General features: G+C 50.6%; 5 protein-coding genes across 5 annotated transcripts; 3 read left to right on the top strand and 2 right to left on the bottom strand.

The window, feature by feature from the left end:
- Window positions 1-1,578: 1,578 nt before the first annotated feature.
- PFICI_09041 (uncharacterized protein) lies at window positions 1,579-3,799 on the top strand (the record flags this gene model as incomplete). Its single annotated transcript, XM_007837622.1, has 6 exons — window positions 1,579-1,884; window positions 1,982-2,098; window positions 2,177-2,254; window positions 2,314-2,341; window positions 2,412-2,753; window positions 2,808-3,799. 6 exons carry the CDS (start codon window positions 1,579-1,581, stop codon window positions 3,797-3,799), a joined length of 1,863 nt encoding a protein of 620 aa, XP_007835813.1.
- Window positions 3,800-4,419: 620 nt separating this feature from the next.
- On the bottom strand, window positions 4,420-5,480 carry PFICI_09040 (Mitochondrial GTP/GDP carrier protein 1; the record flags this gene model as incomplete). Its single annotated transcript, XM_007837621.1, has 3 exons — window positions 4,420-4,936; window positions 5,018-5,345; window positions 5,417-5,480. The coding sequence occupies 3 exons, from the start codon at window positions 5,478-5,480 to the stop codon at window positions 4,420-4,422; spliced, it is 909 nt and encodes a 302-aa protein (XP_007835812.1).
- A 3,729-nt stretch (window positions 5,481-9,209) lies between these two features.
- On the top strand, window positions 9,210-10,979 carry PFICI_09039 (uncharacterized protein; the record flags this gene model as incomplete). The annotated part of the gene is made up of 2 exons (XM_007837620.1): window positions 9,210-9,501; window positions 9,559-10,979. The coding sequence occupies 2 exons, from the start codon at window positions 9,210-9,212 to the stop codon at window positions 10,977-10,979; spliced, it is 1,713 nt and encodes a 570-aa protein (XP_007835811.1).
- Window positions 10,980-12,338: 1,359 nt separating this feature from the next.
- PFICI_09038 (uncharacterized protein) lies at window positions 12,339-18,435 on the top strand (the record flags this gene model as incomplete). Its single annotated transcript, XM_007837619.1, has 2 exons — window positions 12,339-12,433; window positions 12,522-18,435. The coding sequence occupies 2 exons, from the start codon at window positions 12,339-12,341 to the stop codon at window positions 18,433-18,435; spliced, it is 6,009 nt and encodes a 2,002-aa protein (XP_007835810.1).
- An 856-nt stretch (window positions 18,436-19,291) lies between these two features.
- On the bottom strand, window positions 19,292-20,061 carry PFICI_09037 (uncharacterized protein; the record flags this gene model as incomplete). The annotated part of the gene is made up of 2 exons (XM_007837618.1): window positions 19,292-19,470; window positions 19,662-20,061. 2 exons carry the CDS (start codon window positions 20,059-20,061, stop codon window positions 19,292-19,294), a joined length of 579 nt encoding a protein of 192 aa, XP_007835809.1.
- Window positions 20,062-20,383: the final 322 nt, after the last annotated feature.

Raw genomic sequence — 20,383 nt, 5'->3', positions numbered from 1 at the left:
ACGGCTCTCACACTTCTAGAAAAATAGAAAAGGTTCTTTTTGAGGAGTCATTTGGGACTCCATCGGCGTTCAGAGGGAAGACTTTGCCAATACGACAAAGCAACTTGCATGCCAGCACTAGCGGCGACCTGTTATAAGCATTTTCACAGGCAAGGCTTTCACCATGATAGTCAAAAAAGACTTCAGGAAATAAACCCGAAAACACATTACGAATTGTATATATCAACGAAAGAAAACAAAATGAGCCGGAGCGGCCACACTAGCAAATCCTGTAACCTAGTTGTATCAGTTTCACCAGTGACAATAGTAATATTGTATTCGAGCATACGTATCATACTTATGGATGGATATATATATATATACCCTTGAAAGTTGAAGCGAATACACTTGGTAGAATAATGATCTGCTACCTCAATTCCCGGGTTATATGAGACAAGTCGTCAACCAGCAGACCCGAGGTACCAAACGAGGAGGAGCCAAGAACCACTGACCGGCATTAAAAGGCCTTTCCATTGAATAAAGATAAGCACCCAACGCACCCTCCGCCTAATGCCGGAGGGATGAATGTGGGGGAAAGGACCCCTAAAAAAAAGTGTTTGGAAGAGATAGAGAGAGGAGAGAGACCATCACGCGAGCCGAGCAGGTTGATCACACGCTGCGCCCCACTTATACTTGGCACACTGCGAGTCAGAACAGCCAGTCATTCTTCAGATAATGTAAGTTGGCTGCATTTCTCACCGCTCTGCGATAGGTCAGTTTTAACACATAGCAAGGAAAACGTAGCCATTTCTGTTAGGAGAATTGATAGGGATATCCGTTCCGTTTAGGAGCTGGTTGAGGATTTCCCGGATTACCATGGCTCTCTGGGCTGGGCACACACACCACCTTGGCCTTTCCTCTCAAACCGGCTGTGCTATGATGTCGGTACTTGGTATTTCTTGTTTTTCTATTCGGCTCTCGGTCTTATGCAACTCCTTTTTTTGCATTCTGATTTATACCTGTGACAATCCTTACTTTTGATGTATCGTTATTTATTTTCTATTTAAATGTCCAACAAAGCCCAAGGCTAGCATTGCAGTCCCACTGTCTGTGTTCAATCTGATGAGAGATTGGAGATATCCCACGCAGCAGTAGTCTGACCTCCAGCCGCATCTCTGGGAAAGACCCTGCAACCATTGCGTTTGAGCGTTTCGTGACAGCCAAACGAATAGTCCGTATGTGCTTCTTTCTGTGCCAGTGTCATATTTGTGACAAATTAGAAATTAGAGACGACTAACGCAGGTGCGAAGCGGATAGTTTAGATGAAGCCCTGACTCGGACGGGCAAGTCGAGATAAGAGACGGCGTTTCGTTGGAACCATCTCTCGCGACCCGACAGCCGTATACTTGCTTACTGCTGCGCCTTGAGAGTAGTTGGTCGGCATACTCAAAGGTTCCTGCATGATTGTTTGATTACAGTTTGGCATGCACAGCGAATAGTACCTGCCATACTACAGAATCTGACCGAAGGGCAGCCATTCTTTTTCGCTTGATTTTTTTTTTTCATGACGAATACGCCATCGGCCTGCCGAGGTCCACGATGAGTATACATGAAGGCGGGCTCGGAAAGCCTTGCGGCCTCGCTGTCGTCAATCGTCCAGTATACCAACCTGGCAAGAAACGCGTTTGGTCACTGCCCCTGATTACCAGCATTATTGGCCTGGCGGTGTTCTATCATTTCCTATCCACGTTCCTTCCTTCGCCACCAATACACTGGAGCAGCATAGCGGACACGCCGAGTATTCCGGAGGCGATCAATGGAAACAGTTGGGCAGCACTTCAGCCGAGCAGAAAACTGGAATGGCAAAAATGCTACGATGGAAAGTTTGATTGTGCCAGGCTAGATGTAGGTGAAATTTCAACTGGAAACTAGTGCTTTCTCTACGAGACATGAACTGGAGAAACATGCCTTCGGAATGCTAACCGTCGACCTTTGAGTATAGGTGCCGCTCGACTGGCTGGAGCCGTCAGATGACGAGCGGGTGGTGCTTGCTGTTATGCGCGCCCCTGCACGGAATGGTGGTCGTGAATATAAAGGGCCAGTATTCGTGAACCCAGGGGTAAGAACCTATATAAACTGGCACTCAGTGCTTTGTTTCCCCTTCGCTCTTGCGCTGACGTGGACGGTACGCATTTAGGGTCCTGGAGGATCGGGTGTCTCTTGGCTCGAAGAGGGTATTGCTGAGCACATGCAAACAATCGTAGGAGATGATCATGTGGGTTCAGTGCTCGAGTAAATGCATCTATAGAATAATCGCTGACTCGCTCTCAACAGGACATTGTGAGCTGGGATCCCCGTGGTGGTAAGTGAGCATGTCGAGGTGGTTCATTTGGGAACGGACACGAGCTGATGAGCGGATCATTCTTTCACAGTTGGTGCTTCGGTGCCTCGAATCGACTGCTGGGGCTCCTCACGCAAGCGCCATGACTGGGCGATGCAGATGTCGGGTGTCGTGGACTCGCACCCCGGCATGTTGTTTGATGCTCTCGCTCAATTCGATGCCTTGTCAAGGCAGTGTGAGACTCATATGAACGCAACCACCCCCGGACTCCTGTCACATATATCGACCGCATCCCATGCACGCGACATGCTGGAGATCTCGGAGCAAATGGGCTTCCGTAAACTAAAGTATTGGGGCATCAGCTACGGAACTATCCTCGGTGGTACCTTTGCTGCAATGTACCCTGACCGAGTCGAGAGACTTGTGAGCGATGGTAAGTTTTTGGTTTGGTAATAATTATGATGAAACTGACGCAAAGTCGTGATAGGCAATGTTGACTACCATGACTGGTATGCCAACGTACAACTCAACTACCTCGAAGACGCCGACAAGATCATGGAGGCATTCTTTGAATTTTGCAACAGAGCAGGGCCGGACAAGTGCGCATTTCATGAGCCAACTTCCGAGGCGATCAAGGAGAGGTTTCTGGCCCTACTAAGCAGTTTACGAAAACTGCCCGTCCTTATCCCAGCTGGCACCAATGGAACGGAGCTGGAAATGCCCGAGCTCGTGACGTACTCGAAACTGCAAAATCTGATACGCGGCTGCATGTATAAGCCGATATATCGATTCACGGAACTAGCCAGCGCCATGGCCGCACTCGAGAGGCGTGATGGCGTACCGTATTATCAGCTGCGCAATGAAGATGAGGGACCTCCAGCCCTTCCAGTCGGCTTCTGTGCCGTGAACGAGACAACGCCAAACGTGCCCGCGGTGCCCGAGCACTCCGAGGACGCCTTTCCCGCCATCATGTGTGCGGACGGCGAGGCTGTCCCGGCCGCCGACTGGACCCCGGACTCGTTCCAGACGTACTTTGAGGAGCTCCAGCGCATCAGCCGGTACGCCGGGGCCTCAAACGCCCAGTCCAAGCTGTCGTGTGCCGGGCGGACGGTGCGGCCCAAGTGGCGGCACGCGGGACCCTATGCCAACATCACGTCGGCCTTTCCCATCCTCTTCATCGGCAACATGGCCGACAATGTCACGCCGCTCCGCAGCGCCCGCCGTAATGCCGCCGCTTTCCCCGGCTCGGCGGTTCTGGTTCAAAAGTCGTATGGTCATTGCAGCTTTGCGGCGCCGAGCACGTGTACTGCCAGGGTGGTGCATGCGTACTTTCGCCACGGCGAGTTGCCCGAGCCGGGACTCGAGTGCGAGCAGGATTGGGAGTTGTTTGAGGAGCCGCCTCCTGTAATGTCCGCTTACGGAGAACTCGGGCTCGCGGTCCGGGAGCTCTCAAGGAAGACGAATGTTGTATTTCGATGAGGCCCGGCGAACAATGACGAGCTGCCTTCGAGACATGGATTTGGAAATGTTGTATGATATGAAAGCGTGGCGTTTTGGAGCGAGCCCTGGTGCAATCCTTATATTAGTCTATACCTCGTTCATCATCAAGTTGATTATCTGTTTCACTCTGTTCATCATCGACATCGAAGACTGCACGGTATGGATAGTAAAAGATGGAGTGCGTGGGAATTGTCAGGCTGATTAGCCAACTCAAATGTCTAAATAACAATTCGCTTGACAGGCCCACCATTCTATAAAGTTTTACAGATGAGAACCTGTAACAGGAAACGACGCACATGCGTTCTTCTTTCCTAAAGAGTCGAGTCTTGTCTATCGCCTCCCTGACGAGCTTGCCAATTCAAGGCTTAAATAATATAAAAAAAAAACAATGTAATTCGAGCACCCTGCGCCGTAGTGCTGCTAAGTCCATCAACGCCGGATTTAACCTTGATTGTATACATTGAAGAAGATCAGATCCTTTTTCTCTTCATTTTTTCGCTGGCATGTTCTCCGTTTTCGTCATTTTACTTTCTTGTGTTCTGTGTCTCTCACAATCCCGCGCTCTCTCTCTCTCTCGCGCGCGCGTGCGTCAAACTGCTTTATTTGAGCATACCGTCGAATGCGGGGATCAGAGTCTGGGCGAGCCAGAAGGAGAAGACGAGCTTGGGACCGGTCATGAGCAGCTTGGGAACGAGACCCTTGAAGAAGGATCCCATACCCTCGTTCTTGGCCATGTTGGAGAGGATGCGGAAGCCGCTCTCGGGGTTCTCAAAGTTGCGGTTCTGGATACGGGTCTTGATGACATCAAGAGGAGCAGAGACGACGAGCGAGGCAGAGGCACCGGCAATGGAAGCGACAAAGTTTTGGAACCAGCTGGCCTTGTTGTAGTCATCGAGGCCAAAGAGGTACTCCTTGGTAAAGGCAGAACCACCAAACAGGGCAAACGAGCCGGGAGCGTTACGGGCGGCGGTCCAGCCCCAGCCACGGTACAGGCCAAAGCCCTCGTCGGCGATGATCTTGAAGATGCCGCGACCGCGGAAGGCCTCGGGGTTGGTCTGGCGCTTGATCTTGAGGACGTCCAGGGGCAGAAGCACAATCTCACCGATACCGATCAAACTGTAGATTTTGTGTAAGCACGGGAGCTTTCGGACAATGATTGGGGGAAGCGCATTGGCTCCAAGAAGGGAAAAATCTTACCTGCCGGCTGTCGAGTGCATAATGGCCTTGCCAGTCTTCTTTCCGAAAGCATTCTCAAAGTCCTTGCCATAGTGGGTGGCAAGGTAGTCGCGGGCAATGGGCTGACCGCCGTACTTGTATATTCTCTGGGAGACCTTGTAGCCGGCGGCGTATCCGAGACCGGGGAAGAGGGAGAAGAACTTCTTGCCGACGGGGGCGGTGGCCTTGTCCTTGAAGATGACGGCGTTGAGTTGCGACATGCCCGAGACTCTGCTGGTGTTGCTCATCAGACGCTTGGCGATTGTGTCGACCGGGTGGAAGACGGCCAACTCGGCGATACCGGCGGATCCTGTTCATTGCGTTTTTGTCAGCGGACTGGTGTTTCTCTTTCTTCGCTTTGCAGAAGGCCGTGTCTCGTACCGGAACCGAGGAGTCGCGCCAGGTTAGACTCCTTCTCCTTGCCAGCAACCATTGGGGGAGACATGACGGGCAGATTATGTCGTTATAAAAAATATAAAATAAAATAGAAAGAAGAGACTGGCTTGGAAGAGCACAAGCAGCAAGAAAATGACGTAGAATCAAGAAAGATGCCCGGTCGACTAGTTCTGCGCAACAGAAACGAGGAAGAGAGAGAGTTGATGAGAGAGTTGATTGATAGTAATAGCGGGAATAGAGAGGAACGACGTCGGGGGTCGGATATACGAAACCAGTACCTAATGTATCAGTCTACTAAAACTACGACTCGAGGGAAACAAACCACAAACTGTGCGAACTCGGGCTCGATAGTAATAATCCTCACGCAATTGTTGGAGTTCGACTCAAATTTTTTCTCACAAATTCGGAGCTAAGACGCGGACGGACAGGGGGCAGCTTGCAGCTACGGGCAGTTAGAGGCTCCAGCGAGGTCCTCCAGCGCGCCGGAACCCCTAAAGATTGGCCAGATAACGGAATAGCTCCCCACCAGATAACTCGGTACCCCACCCAACTTTTTTTTCTTTCTTGCTCTCATCGCATTTTTTTTCCCTCTCGAATTCTGGGCTCCAATCCGTTTTCTTCCTTCCCTCTTCAATAAGAAGGTTGAACCGACTTTTCTTCTTTCTCTTCTTTTCCTCAACATTTCACGTCCCTACAACAACAAGTCCACCACCCGCCATTTCTGCTCGAGATGATTCCTGTTCGTTGCGATACGTTTCAATCGCGATGTGCGATTGTTCTGCTGTAACCCGTGTCGGTCGCGTTCGCTGGTTGAATCTCTTGCATGAAAGGGTCTGGTCGGATGTGAGTTGGAGGTGACGCCCTCATCGCAACAAATTTTTGGTAAGGAACCCACATCATATCTTTACTGCACTGCCCAAGTCTGCTCTCACGAGCGTGGCTCCCCATTACAATGATGACCTAGAAATTCTAACAGTTATCCCTATCTGAACAATTTTTGAGGATACCGGTTTCATTTTTCTGATATACACGAGCACATTCTCCTTCATGATCTTGCAAACTTGTCACATAGACTGGACGCTAATATCAGATCAGATTTCTAGGATACATCTGTTGACACGTCAACTTGGACCTCCCCGCGTAGTTACCCAAGGAGCTTGGGTGGACCATGTGTTCGAGAAAGCACAGTCTGATGCCGCCGATCACATCATAGAAGTCTATGAGACGAGGCAGTTGTTGGCCACATGTCACTATGTCAAGAAGATGCATATACCCGCCATCGCCCGTCCTGGGCGTCCGTTGTAGTACTGGGAAACCGGATATCAATTGGGCTTCTTCGACTACGTTCCCGTGTCATTTGGCTCTCATTCCATCCGAAGAGGAAAAATGACGGGGCTTCTGATGAAGTCAAGTCGCGTCGGAGTCGTCTTGATTCATCGTGTCTCGTACGATGGTGTCTGGACATTCGATGCAGACATCTTAGATTTTATATATTGTTTTGGATGTATTATTTGTCCATGATTCTCTTGTCATGTATCAATATACGGCCATGTAGGTAAAGTCGGTTTGGGAGTAGCGGATATCAATCATCCATAGACAGATTTGTATTTGTGAAATAGAAGCAATCATTGCACTCTTTGAAAACCTGTTTCTACTGAGTGCATCATTTAGCTGTCTGCATCTGGACCAGGTGGGAAGTGTTCATGTCTGACCTCCTATAATACTATGGTAATTTCAACAGCAGGCCTATTGTATCGCACACCCAATGTTTGACGCAAATGTAGGTGCCCGTCAACATATTCTATGACATCAAGCCTGGAATAACGAGGCTTGAATTCCCCTTGAGCGACTACATCTGCAGTCGAACTTCTCAGGCTGCCGTTGATCTATCGATGTTTTAGCACGAATGAGCCCAATTCCAAAAGAGGAGTCGAATACCAACGGCTCAAATGGACTTCAATGTACAGGCTTGTCAGATCGCTTTCACCAGTGACTCTCAGGACTCGAATCCACCGTGCTCTTCCGATTAAGCTGATGCTGCCGTCCGGGGTCCTACCGACTTCGTTGATTCCTGCGAAAACACCACACTCAGTCTCGTCTTTCATCTATCCATCAATTTGCAAATCAACTCTTCAAGGCGCGCTGTGTGACATATGGGGCTTGATATAGTAAACAGTTCTGAATCAGTCAAGCTCAAATAGAGTGCGGCTGTATTGTCTCATGTTCACTGCGACACATGCAAAACTCTTGGTCTCTGTACGACACGTGGTATATGCATCCTGACACTGACTGTGGCACTTTTAAAGATGCATGCGTCCGATAGTCAAAACCCACAGACGGGATGCTACAGGAGCACGAGGATGCCTCGGTATTATCTAAGAATAGCCCCAGAGATGTCTTCTTCTCTTCTTCCTCCTCCATTCTCTCTCCGCATTTCTACTAGCTCAAGGGTATTACCGTTCGGCGACTAATGCAAGAGGTTCAACTCGGTCATATTATTGGGCCATATAAGCTCCTGGAGTGCAGGGTAACTCTATTGCTTGGCAGCACGTTTCTTAGACGTATGCGGTCCAAATGGAAGTGAAAGATCTGATGACACATGGTCATGTTACTCTTTTCGGTCAAATTCTTGACTCCCAGTCCCTTTTCATTGAGTTTGTGACGATGCCTTGCATCCTCACGCTATTTCTTTACCTCCATTTCTTACCACTAGACACGGTTATTTCATGTCGTCTCGACTGGTTGGTTTGTCAGACGATGCTTGATTTTAATCGGCTATTTCAAGCAATCCTCAGGGCTAAGAGGTCTTTCCCCTCAACAGGCATTGTCTCATCAAAACTCTATATAATCATTTCTCGATAGATTACTACAGGCATTACTGCCGGCCATGTGTTGAGGTTTAGATCAGAGCAAAGGTACACATCAGCCGTCGAGGCCATTCTAGCACAGAGTCTTCAGTGATTTGTCCCTATGATTGATGCCCTGCACTCAAATGCCATGCAAATTGCTTCCGTGTCCTTGGTGGATCTCTATTTTAAGCTTTCTATCTAGCCGGATAGTCAGTGCTGATAACGTCAGGAACATGGTTTTCCATGCACATATGACAGGCGCAGCAAAGAGGTTCTCGCGATTGATACTAACCACAAAAAAAAAAAGACTGAACCACCACATACGTAGTGCGACTAAATAAAGTACTGCTTATGATGCACGAGGCTAGGCAGGAATTGTCGATAGCTTTGAGCAACACGATTCGCCTAGTACCCCTACAAGCCCCAGGCGTCGTTCGTATAATTCATGATCGCCACTAAAGTTGCCGGATTCGGCCGGGCCATGGTACTGAAACAGCAGCCCAGGGTCGACTAATTTCAGCGTACGGAGCACCCGTCACCTACCCAATACGACCTCGACTGGCGCAATACAGCACAATACAGTACAGAGCATGAAAAACAGGTAGGACCAGAGTGGTTCGGCAAATTTCCCATTCCCCATTTAACCTTAATATTAGATGGCAGCCGCAGCTGACATCACGAACTTGTTACCTGTCAATGTGTCATGCAGTCCACACTTACTGTCTCATTGCCCTAGCTACACAACGGTCTTGCCCGTATTGCCATGAGGACTGTGGCACTGGCATCAGGCCCACAATCCTGACCGGCCGAGCCGGCTCTAGACGTGGATCGTGAGCCTCGTATACTCGACGATAAAAGTCTAAACGGCCGCCCTTTGCCCTGGCCATGTTTTTGGGCGGCATTGTCATCATCCCATACACCAAGACAAGATGAAGTCGTTTTCTGTAGCCACAGCCGTTGGATATCTTGGCACCCTCTGCGCCGCGACTCCCATCCAGCAGCGGGAAGCCTGCCCGACAGACTGGAAAACTCAACAATGGGATGCCATTGTCGTCGGTGCTGGCACGGCCGGCATCGTCGTTGCGGACCGACTCAGTGAAGCCGGCAAAAAGACGCTGCTGCTCGAGCTTGGCGGCCCCTCGTATGGCATCACTGGAGGAACTGAGAGGCCTGATTGGCTGAGCGGCACAAACCTCAGCAGAGTCGACGTGCCTGGACTTTGTAAGACGCTCCATCCAAGTAATTCAGGACGGGACTTGTACTAATATGATTTACCAGACAAGAGCATTTTCTCTGGTGGCTCGGAATTACTGTGTCCATCTGACGTCGTAAATGGCTTCCAAGCCTGCGCCGTTGGCGGCAACAGTGCGATTAATGCTGGGTTATACTTTCAGCCTCCAGACTCGGATTGGGATTTATATCATCCTGATGGTTGGCATGCTGCTGATGTCAAGGAGGCAACCGCGCGGCTTTTGGCCATGCAGTCTTCGGTGACGACGTATTCCCAGGACGGTGAATTTTACTGGCAGACGGGCTATGATGCCGCCGAGAAGTGGCTTGTCGAGTCGGCTGGTTTTGCTAACGTCTCCTTCAACGATGATCCCAACAACAAGGAGCGTGTCTTTGGTCGGCCAGTATACGATTACAAGAATGGTCAACGCGGCGGCCCCGCGACAACTTACCTCCAGACTGCTCTTGCGAGAGACAACTTTCACCTCCAGACTGGAGCTCGTGTCAAGTATATCAACAGGACCGGGGGCGTTGCTTCGGGAGTCACTGTCGAGGTTGATGGATCGGTCATTGAAGTATCGCTTGCTGCCAGCGGACGGGTTGTTCTAAGCGCCGGTGCTCTAGTTTCTCCAGCACTTCTGATGTACTCTGGTATCGGCCCAAGCGATACGCTGGCCAAGCTCGAAAACAGCTCCTATACGCCCTACAACTCATCGAACTGGATTGTCAACTCAGCTGTAGGCGATGGTCTATTTGACAATCCCAACACATTCATTGAGTTGTCGAGCCCTTATGTCGAGGCATACTACCACAGCTATGATGACCCAGATGCGGCCGACCGCGATCTGTACCTCTCGTCCCGAAGCGGCCCATACTCTTTTGCCTCTCAGACTTCAGCCTTTTGGGGTTACATCTACAATGAAGACGGAAGCCAAGCTGGCGTACAAGGCACGATTGACTCTTTCGGACACGGCGCATTCACCGATAACCACACCATTACTTTGAACATTTACGGAACCTCTGGCATGTTGTCGTCTGGCCGTGTCATCCTCTCTGATGATGGGAAATTTGTACCTGGACCCGACAACAACATCTACTACTCGCACCCGCGGGATGCTGAGGCCATTGCGGATTTTATCCACAATATCTTCCAAGCCCTGCCAGCATCCACTCCAGACGCGCCCGCAGCAGAGGGGCTGACGCCGCTGAACCTTGCGCAAAACTCCACCATTGAGGAGATCCAGACGTACATCACCACCCCGTCGGATTACGCGGTGGGGGCTGTCCAACATTGGTCCAGCTCCTGCCGTCTGGGCTCCTGTGTCGATGCCGACACCAAGGTCATGGGCACTGACAATATTCATGTCATTGATGCGTCGATTGTGTCGCCGCTGACGGTGAACCCGCAGTTTGGTGTCATGGTGGCGGCCGAGAAGGGTGCCGAGAGGATCTTGGCGTTGGACTCGTGAAAGTAGCAGGTGTTTTTGACCATGGTCTTTTAATTTTTTTTTTATTCTGTACCGTTTTCTGGTTCCTTCTCTTCTCGCCTGTTACTCTCGAAACGGGAGTGGCATATTCTTGGTAAAAAGTCATGGAAGATTAATGAGATACCCCCTAATGCGACCATTGTACGTTAGAATAATGTTAGAATAGCATTCACTCAATGAGTTCTTGCAGTGGACATTGCCGGCAATAGGTGTGACAATTTGTTTTTTCCCCCTCCAAAAGGGTTGAACTTGGGCAAACCTGTCGCAAGCAACAAGATCTTATCAACACAGCCAGGTTGTTGATTATACGATACCTTGCTTGAGAGTGGGGTGTTGATGCTGCACGACATTCCATAGTTTTTTTTGTTTTCCCATGTCAGAGCTTACTCTGTACAATAAGTGATCGACATGTGTCTGCACTCGAGTGATTGGTGGCCAAGGTCTTGTCATTGTCCTGTTTTCCCTTCTTCGAGGGTTCGAGTTGGTTTGTTTTTGTGTCCAACTGCTGCCCAACTTCCTATGCGCGGCGACCTTGTACGACCAAACAGAGAAAAATAAATAAAAGAAAATAGCGAGGTTGATTTTAAGCGTATTCGGCCCCATCCGATCTAGTCTTGGACGCAAAGGTGGATGTTTGGATGGGCGCGTAGTGGGTACGTGGGGCAGCGATTGGCCGGCTCGATCTCCGCGAAACCAAAAGATGGTGCTTTTTATGGTGGGGGTTGCCCGGCAACTGGACTCTTGCGCGGCCAGCTACAAACACATTGGTCCATATGACGCTTGTTGTGTACAAACTGCCTTTTTAACTTTGACCGCAGGCGGTGATGCTGGGGCAAGGGACATCCCAGAGTTTTGGTAAAACATTCCCACATAATTACCAAGGTCACCAGCTGAGCAATGTCAATGATCCCCCAGTCCGTTGCTTTGCTATACTGATCGACCCGACAAGTTCGTTCGAGAGAGAGTGAGCTGCGAGAGATAGCTCAAGAGCTGAACCTGGAGAAGACAAACATTGCTTGCTTGCTTGCTTGCTTCCTTCCTTCTACCGAGCGAGCGCAACCTGGATTTTTTTTTCCCTCCCTTTACTCCCCCTTACCTCGTCTCTGCAAGCACTTCATCCGTCTGCCTGCCCTTTTCGCGAGCGTTGCAAGCGTTTGCTCTTCCTTTTGTCATTTTATCTTCTCGATTCAGACTGAACCAAGGGGCAGTGGCGCAAGATTATCCGCCCACACACCAGCGGCAGCAACCGAGAGAAGTGAGACACACGACCTGATCATCTCTCAAATACCAACATTCCATTGCCATTTCATCCAAGGGAACTGTCAACGCCTGCTTTTCAAGATGCCGCCGATCGAGCGCGATGCCCCGGTCGACTGGCATCTGAGACACAAACACTCTGCCTCAACCTCTGACCAAGGAAGAGCTCTAATTCCCATGTAAGTCGCTTGCTCTACGCAGCATCCTGTTTTTGCTTCAGTTGCGCTGCTTCGCAATGTCACTTCTTCAACGGCTAACAAATCGCAGGTGGGATAGCTCTGATCCCGAGAGAGCACCCGCCCCTCTCCCATTGAATCCTCAGTCCCCTAGCACGTCACGAGCTTCACCAGCCATTCAGTCAGCACATGCCGCCCTTAATGAGAAGGCTCGCGAGAATGCTCCTGCGCTCATGCCGCCCTTGACCAAGCGAATGACAGACGGTTCCCCAGAGCGCGCCTTGGTTTCAAGGCCAAGCCCGCACAAGCGAACACAGACTCTGCAACCTTCTAGTGTGAGGGATCTTGGTTTCCTGCTCGAAGGCCCTCCTAGGCGCGACTCTGTTAGCTCCATTGGCACGTCAAGATCGCCCGAAAAGTCTGGAAGACCCTCGACACCCGTTCGCGGGCGAGAAAATGAAAAGGAAAAGTCGATTGATGGCGAGAATGCGCCAAGTCCCATGTCCAACAGCTTGACACCAGTCATGCGCTCGTCGACCCGAAAGGCGCCTCTGGGTATCCTCGGCGAGAATACCCCGCCGCAGTCAGCCACAATGCTCGCCCTTCAGAACATGCCACCACCGGCCTCGTCAAGAGAGGCAACACCTTCAATCGAGATACCAAAGCCTCTGTCCAACGTCACCAACAATTCGACTGGCATTCTCAAAACACAGCTGCCAGTGGAGAGCCTGTCACATCAGATTCTCACCTTGACGAACATTGCCACGGCTCTACAGAAGGAGATGGCCCTTCTTAGCCGGCGCAGTAGGGATAATGCTACAGATCTAATGAGTCTCAAAGAAGCAACGCATGCTCGGGACGAGGACATTCGCAAGAGCTTGCGTGAGATAATCATCAATGCGGACCACAGACGTGACGGCTTCCGTGGTGGCCTGTATATCGAAGACAAACCTCATGGCAGCCCACCATCAAAGCACGCCAGGCCGTTCTCGCTGCCGAGAATACCATCCCCGACCAGTTTTGCGGTAACTATGGACCAGGATTCAACCATCAGCTCGTCGACCATGAGTTCCGTCCCTTCTCTGGTAGGTGACTCGCCTGCTACACTGGCTCTTTTGGAGAAGATTATTCGTGAAATGGGCACCAAAGACGGCCAGGAAAATGCAGTCGAGCGCTTGACAGAACTTGCCGAGAGGCTCACTGGCCTCGCATCTTCGGCCAAGGTTGAGGAACTCATTGGCGAATTGAAGTCTACTAGCCAACAACTCGCTCTTGTTCCCGCAGGCGGTGGCCGAGGCGGTGGTAACAATACACGCGGTCGCCACCTCAGTTTCGACGACGACGATGATGACCGCAGTCACCGAGATATGAACTGGAGCCACGGCGGATCGAGTCCAGTATCTCAGAGAATCAACGCCTTCATTCAGGACAGAGATGGTCGACGTGCATCGCTACCTTCCAACCGCGCCGGTGAAATCGTCAATGAGGAGGTCATCAAAGTCATTCGCGGAGTAAAGGATAGTGTCGCTGCGAGCGGTGGTCTTACTTCTGAGGTCAAGGCTCTCGTACGTGAGCTTCGTGGAGAGGTTCTGGGTATGGGACGAGAAATTGGTCGCCGGATTGACGAGGTCAATGCCACGGTGGCTGCGGGCGGCGTCATTGCCCCAGCCGACACAAATGAACCCGCCACCAAGAACCAGATGGAGAAGATCGTGATAGAAGGCTTGGATCAGATGCGCAGCCGGATGACCCAACTTCTGAAAGATCATCGCCGTGAATCAGCCGAGTCAACGACCGCCCCGATCGACTACCAGGAAATATACAATGCCATGAAGGCCGCCCTCAATGACAGTCAGGAGCTTTTCTCGCGCGAAGATGAATTGAGCCGAGATGACGTGCTTCAGGCCGTCAGGGATGCATGGGAGACCTATAAGCCCGAGATTCACGTTGAGCAACTCGGACTCGAACGTGATGAAGTCTTGGCTGTTCTCAAGCAAGGCCTGGAGGAGTTTGCACCTCCTGAGACTCCCCAAGGAGCCAGCCGGGACGAAGTGTTTTTGGCTGTCGTGGAAGGTCTCAAACAATTCAAGCCGCCGCAAGTCGACACACCTGCAAGTCTTTCTCGTGACGAAGTTCTCGAGGCTGTAAGAGAGTGTCTTGAGGAGTTTGAATTCCCTGTTGCACCATCTGCTCTGGGCAATGATGTCTCGAAGGAGGACATGCTGGAAGCTGTGAAGCAAGGGCTAGAGTCCTTTGAGTTCCCCGACTTTTCAAATGCAATCGTCCCTCATGCCGGAAGTGTCGACAACAGCGAAGTAATAGAGAGACTTCAAGATATCATGCAGGTCATCAAGGACGAGTTCAAAGCCGTATCAGCGGAAGCCAAGCAAAATGTCGCAGCCAACGGTAGAGACACGGAACAGGTACTCGATGCCACTAAGGATGGCTTCGAGGAACTGCGTGCTCATATGGAAAGCTACATTGATCGCTTGAATGGCACAGGCAGCCATGATGATCTCGCACAGACTCTTGCCGAGAGCTTGAACGGCTTCCAAACAGAGATATCAGAGATAGTTGCTCAAGCATCCGATGGGTCCAAGGCTATGTTGCAGGAAGAGATAGAGTCTCTGCGCGACGCTGTCAACTCATCGCTGGTCCCACACACTCCCCAGGGCTCTGATAACAGGGAGGTCTTGGAGGCTCTCCGAGAAGGCCTCGAGCGTGTACGTCTGGAACTGCTGCGACCTCATGCTGGTACCACTGAGGTGCTTGACGCAATGCATGAGGGTTTTGGCGAGCTCCGAGCCACGGTCGAGAGGATTGCCGACAAGCCTACAGATCTGACAGCAAACGATGAGGTTCTAGACGCTCTAAGGTCCGGTCTTGACAATCTTCGAGCCGACATTGAGTCCCTTCGCGAACAACATCGCGACGAAATCGAAGCTCTCCGGGAACAGAACAAGAATGGCATCGAGTCTCTTCGCGAGCAAAACCAGAGCAACCTAGACGCGCTTCGAGAGAACAACGGCAGCCAGATTGAAAAGGCAGTAGCTCCAGTCAGTGGTACTGTCTCGGATGCAGTAATTCCTGCAGACATGTTGAAGCAAGACGATATTAAGAATCTTGAAGTCATGCTCACACAACTCAGGATCAAGGTGGAGGCTATGGAGCCCTCAGCACAGGCTGATCACGACCATCTCTCAAAGAGTGATATTGCGGAGATGGAAGAGCTTTTGCGCAATAACCCTTCGAAGGAGGACTTGACCGAGGTGCAGGAACTGATCCGAGCCAACCTTGTCAAGCCAGATCTCTCTGAGATGGAGGCGCTCCTGCGCAATGTTCAGGAATCAGTAGCTGGTTTGGCTCAGAAAGATGCGCCAAAAGAGGGCGCAGACGACGAGGAAAAGACTCCGAAGAATCTTGAAGATGCTGCTACCAAGGAGGATGTTGAGGCAATCGAGACAATCCTCCGAAACACCAAAGCTCGACTGGACGACCTCATCGATGGGGAGCAAGCCATACGCAAGGATCATGTCGACACTGTGGAAGCTTTGGTGCTTGAGACCAAGGAGTCCCTCTCTCTTCTAACGTTACACCTGGAGTCGGTATCCAAAAAGGACGACATCAACGCGGTCGAGTCACTTGTGACACAGATAATCGCCGCCTTTGACGAGATGAAGGAGCGTGCAGAGAAGTCATTGGAAGACCCAGAGCGTGTAACAAAGACAGATGTTGATGCCGTTGAGGCAGCATGCCTCGATATCAAGTCTGTAATCGATGAGGTGCTGAAGCCAGACATCGCTGCCTTGCCCACGAAGGATGATATTAAGGGCCTGGAAGAGGTTGTCAGGGAAGCAAAGGTCGTTCTTGACTCACAAGTCGAAGCCAACGAGAAGGCTTTTGAAGAACGTCAGGCAGAGATTGTTGGCGTCAGCGAGCGTGTCACCGAGGTCAAGGCATTCTTTGAAGAATTCCAAACCCTGGTCAAGGAAAAACTTGAGAATGAGACATCAGGTCTGGAGGCTCTGAGCAAGGTCCTGGAAGCGCTCAGCTCAACAATGGACAAGAATGCCACCGTCTCTGACGACTTGAAAGAGATGTTCGAAGTCATGAAGGTGGAGTTCGAAGACTCAAAGAACGGTGTTGCTGGCGCCAAGATCGACAATGATGAAAAGCTGCAGGCCACCACCGACACATTGGGTGCCAAGATTGATGAGAAGATTGGCGAGCTGATTGCCAAGTACGATGCCTTTGAACTTGTCATGGAAGAGCGCCACAAGTCTGGTGAGGCGCGGGATGTCGAGACTGAGGCTGCTGTTGTCAGCACAAAGGCTGTCGCCGATGAGCTCAAGCTCCTGATCGACACTTTGGGTTCTACTGTGACAGAGTCCATGGAAAAGATGGAAGAAGCCTCCAAGACTGTCTTCACAAGAGTGGACGAGCTATTTACAAAGTCCGAAGAAAATCACTCGGACGACAAGAACGAACACTCCATCACCAGAGACCAGGTCAAGGCTGCCGTCACTGCCGTTGAGGGCCTCCAGGGCCACGTCGTTGAATACCAGCCCAAGATACTGGAGTCAATCAAGGACGTACTTCTCATTGTCGGTCAGCACTATGAACATTCCAAGACAACCACGACTGAGATGCAAAAGAGCATTGAAGACGTCAAAGAGAAGGAGCCCGAGCTTCCCCAACTTCCTCCCGTCGAAAAGTACGATGACACTGAAATGCATGCCAAGCTTGACAAGCTGGTTGATCACAGCCATGCGGCCGGCAAGGCATATGCTCAGCTCGATACTCTCGACAAGGTCCATGCTCAAGTTGTGCAGACAGCAGCTGAGATCAATAGCTTCTTGGAAGCACAGACCAAGCGTATCGAAGAGGAACGCGAGGACCATGAGAAGGCCCAAGAAGAAGCAGCGAAGAAGCTGTCCGAGACCAATATTTCTCTGGCCGTTGCACAGGCGGAAAAGGAGCACGTGGAGGCAAACGTTGGGGCTTTGCGAACAGAGGAGGAAGAGCTTCGAGAGAGCATTTTGGCCTTGAGAACAGAACAAGAATTCCTGGCTCGTCAAAAGACACGTCTCACTGCAGATGTCTCTTCTCTGGAGACTGCCATGCAAATCAGAAGAGAAGAGCTTCACGCGATGGAGGCTCGTGCTGAGGGTCTTGAACGCCGAATTCTGGAAGGTGTGCTTGATCATTCTCGAGCTCTTCTGATGACAAAGTCTGGTGCAAAGGGCCGAGATGCCATGTCCCGGAAACGTGTGCCTACTTCCAAGTCGAACCTGGCGCCCAACCATGAATTGAGCCCCCCGGCCCCGCCGCCAACAAGTCATCGTAAAGCAGTCAACATTGCAGTCAATGGTAATCGTGCCAGCTTAATCCCACCGAATCCAGCCGGCGCCTCTCGCCGCATTCTTAGTCTCAGTCAGATCACCAACAATGTACCAACTGGAGGTTTGAAGCGCAGCCAAAGTGTTCGTACCCCAGCTGCTCCGATTGGTGTCCGCAAGGGCAGCTGGGGAGCGGGTATTGGAAAGAAATATGGAGACCTAGGTGGCGACAAGGAAAATGAGCCCATTGACTCGGTTCGTGAGGACGAGGAACCATCTGAGCTCGATGTTCAGCCCGACTCTACTCCTCGGCAGATGCCGCTGCAGATTGAGGCAGCGCCAGAGCCAGAAGAGGAAACCGACAATGAGATTGAGGACCTGGCTGCAGTGACACCTCCTGAGAGTGAAGAAAGTGGTGGAGATGAAGACAATGCCAGCGACTCTGGCACGTTGAGAAGGTCTTCTCTCGGTAGTCTTGGCACCACGGTCATTACCAGCACAGAAACAGAAACAGCAGACGGCGACTCTGATTACGATAGTGAGAGTTATGACAGTCGAAGCGAATGGACAGAGAGTGCTCTGGGCACGGAGAGCATGGCGGATACCGAGAGTTTGGTGGACTCGACGGTGGGAACGGGAGGCGAGCTCGTGCTGCATGCGGCTTGATGCCTTTGATGATAATGGATGGATATTGTGTTTTTATTGTTCTTTTCTTGTATTGCTGGAAGAAGCTTGTCTCTGTTCAGGTTGACAGCGGCCTTTTCAGGGTAAGGAAATCAATCAGCTATGATTATGATTCACGATTCAGATAGGGAGTAGCCTGTTAATATAGATTGTCAGAAATCGTTTTCATTTCCCACTCAAATATGCTTGATTTGTTCCGCTTCTACTGATGCATGCTGTATATATCTTTTATTTGCGAGGCTCATTAATCAATAAGCAATAACCCAGAAGTCTGCATATCAACTATGCGATGAAAATATGATATATACAAATAGTGAGATTCGTCCCATGTCTTGATAATCTCTTTGATTCTTTGTCTCCTTTAATTTTTTTTGAACTTCTCAAATATTGCCGTTCTCTTAAACATCTTTCTTTATTCTCTTTTTCTTTTTGTTTTTTTTTTCCCGAATACTTAAACTATTCTCGAAAGCTTTTAATTCTCTCGATCGCGATAATTTCTCTCTATCGCGATGATTTCTCTCGATCGCTATGATTTCTCTCAAATGCTTTCAGTTCTTTCGAATGCTTTCACTTTAATCATGTTTACTTTTCCAAAACACTTTCATCTTGGCTTGAACACTTGTATTTCTCTCAATGACATTATCAATGGTTCATGATATCTTGAAGAGTTTGTTGTGTCTCGAAAGGCTCCTTCTCCCTGAGCTACTTGTTTCCTCCTCAATCACTTCCTTCCACCCTGATTCCTCCTTCTCCCATTGCGCCCAATGTTTCTCAATCGTCCTTTCGAGGTTGTGCGGCAAAAGCCTTTTCACAGAGGCTGAATAGATGATCGTCATCCTCAATGTTCCTTGTCCCTCCAGGCTGAAATGGAATCGGGGCAATTATTGTCTTCCTCGAGGTCGGAGTCCCTCTCTTCGCGGTGGCTGAGGTGCTGCTCCCTGCGATCCTGAGCCTTGTCCAAGTCGTTGGTGTGCTGCATGTCGCTCATCCTCCTCAGTGGCGTCGATGGTCTCCTCCCTGTAAAAATTGCAGCGAGTCTGGTTGCCATTGTAGAAGCAGTTGGCACAGGCTCCTTCTGTCAAGTTCCGAGATGTTAGCTCTGAATTCATGATATAGGAGAATACAAAAAAAAATGGAAGCCACGAGGAACGCCTTGCAAGAAAATGAAAAAACAAAACGCGAGAAAAGTTTTCTCGAAAGAAACTTACTAGTCTCCATCTTCATTGGACCCTCAGGGGCGACGATGCATCCATCCCAGAACGTCTGGCAATGGTCGATGGTCGTCTCCTTGACCCTGTGACGGCAGCTCTTCTCGGGGCTCACGCCGGCGACGTACAGAAGCATGCTGATGAGGTTCATCTCCAGCTTCTTGATTCCGACGCCGTCGAGAGCCCGGCCGGTCGCCTCCTTCAGCTCGCGCTTGACTGGCGCGGCGAAGAGAGTCGGGTATCTGCTTCGCAGACCCTGACTCTCGAGCTGAAGGAAGGTGAAGACGGTGCTATTCAGCCCGCCAACCGCCTCGACGTACTCGGCGGCCGTCATGCCGTCGAGCTGTTGGCGGGTGAAGGTCTGGCGACCGCCTTCGCTGTTGGTGTTGTTGTCAGTCATGGTGTCTGAGTAATGGAGATTGTGTTGTAGGAGTAGAAGGTTGTGGTGGTGTAGGTTGTAGGTGAAGAAGTGGAAGAGGAAAGATTGAGAGTGAAGAAAAGGAGCACTTGGTAGTAGTAGTAGTTGCTCTCTCTCAGAGTTCGCTGGCGAATTTCGCCCTATGTGGTAGAGAAGGTGGTGAGTTGTGTGGCCTTTGGTGTGGGTAGAGTAGTGAAATAGAAAAAAAAGTGAGAGAATGGCAAGAGGTTGGTTGGCAGTATCAAGTCCTGACGCTCCAACTCCGCTGGCGAAATTCGACCAATGGAATAAGGAAGGTGCAGAA

Source organism: Pestalotiopsis fici, assembly GCF_000516985.1.
Source record: "Pestalotiopsis fici W106-1 unplaced genomic scaffold PFICI_Scf_6, whole genome shotgun sequence".
NCBI classification, from domain to species: Eukaryota; Fungi; Ascomycota; class Sordariomycetes; order Amphisphaeriales; family Sporocadaceae; genus Pestalotiopsis; species Pestalotiopsis fici.
The sequence above is the reverse complement of the archived record's forward strand: the minus strand, read 5'-3'. Positions and strand labels throughout refer to the sequence as shown.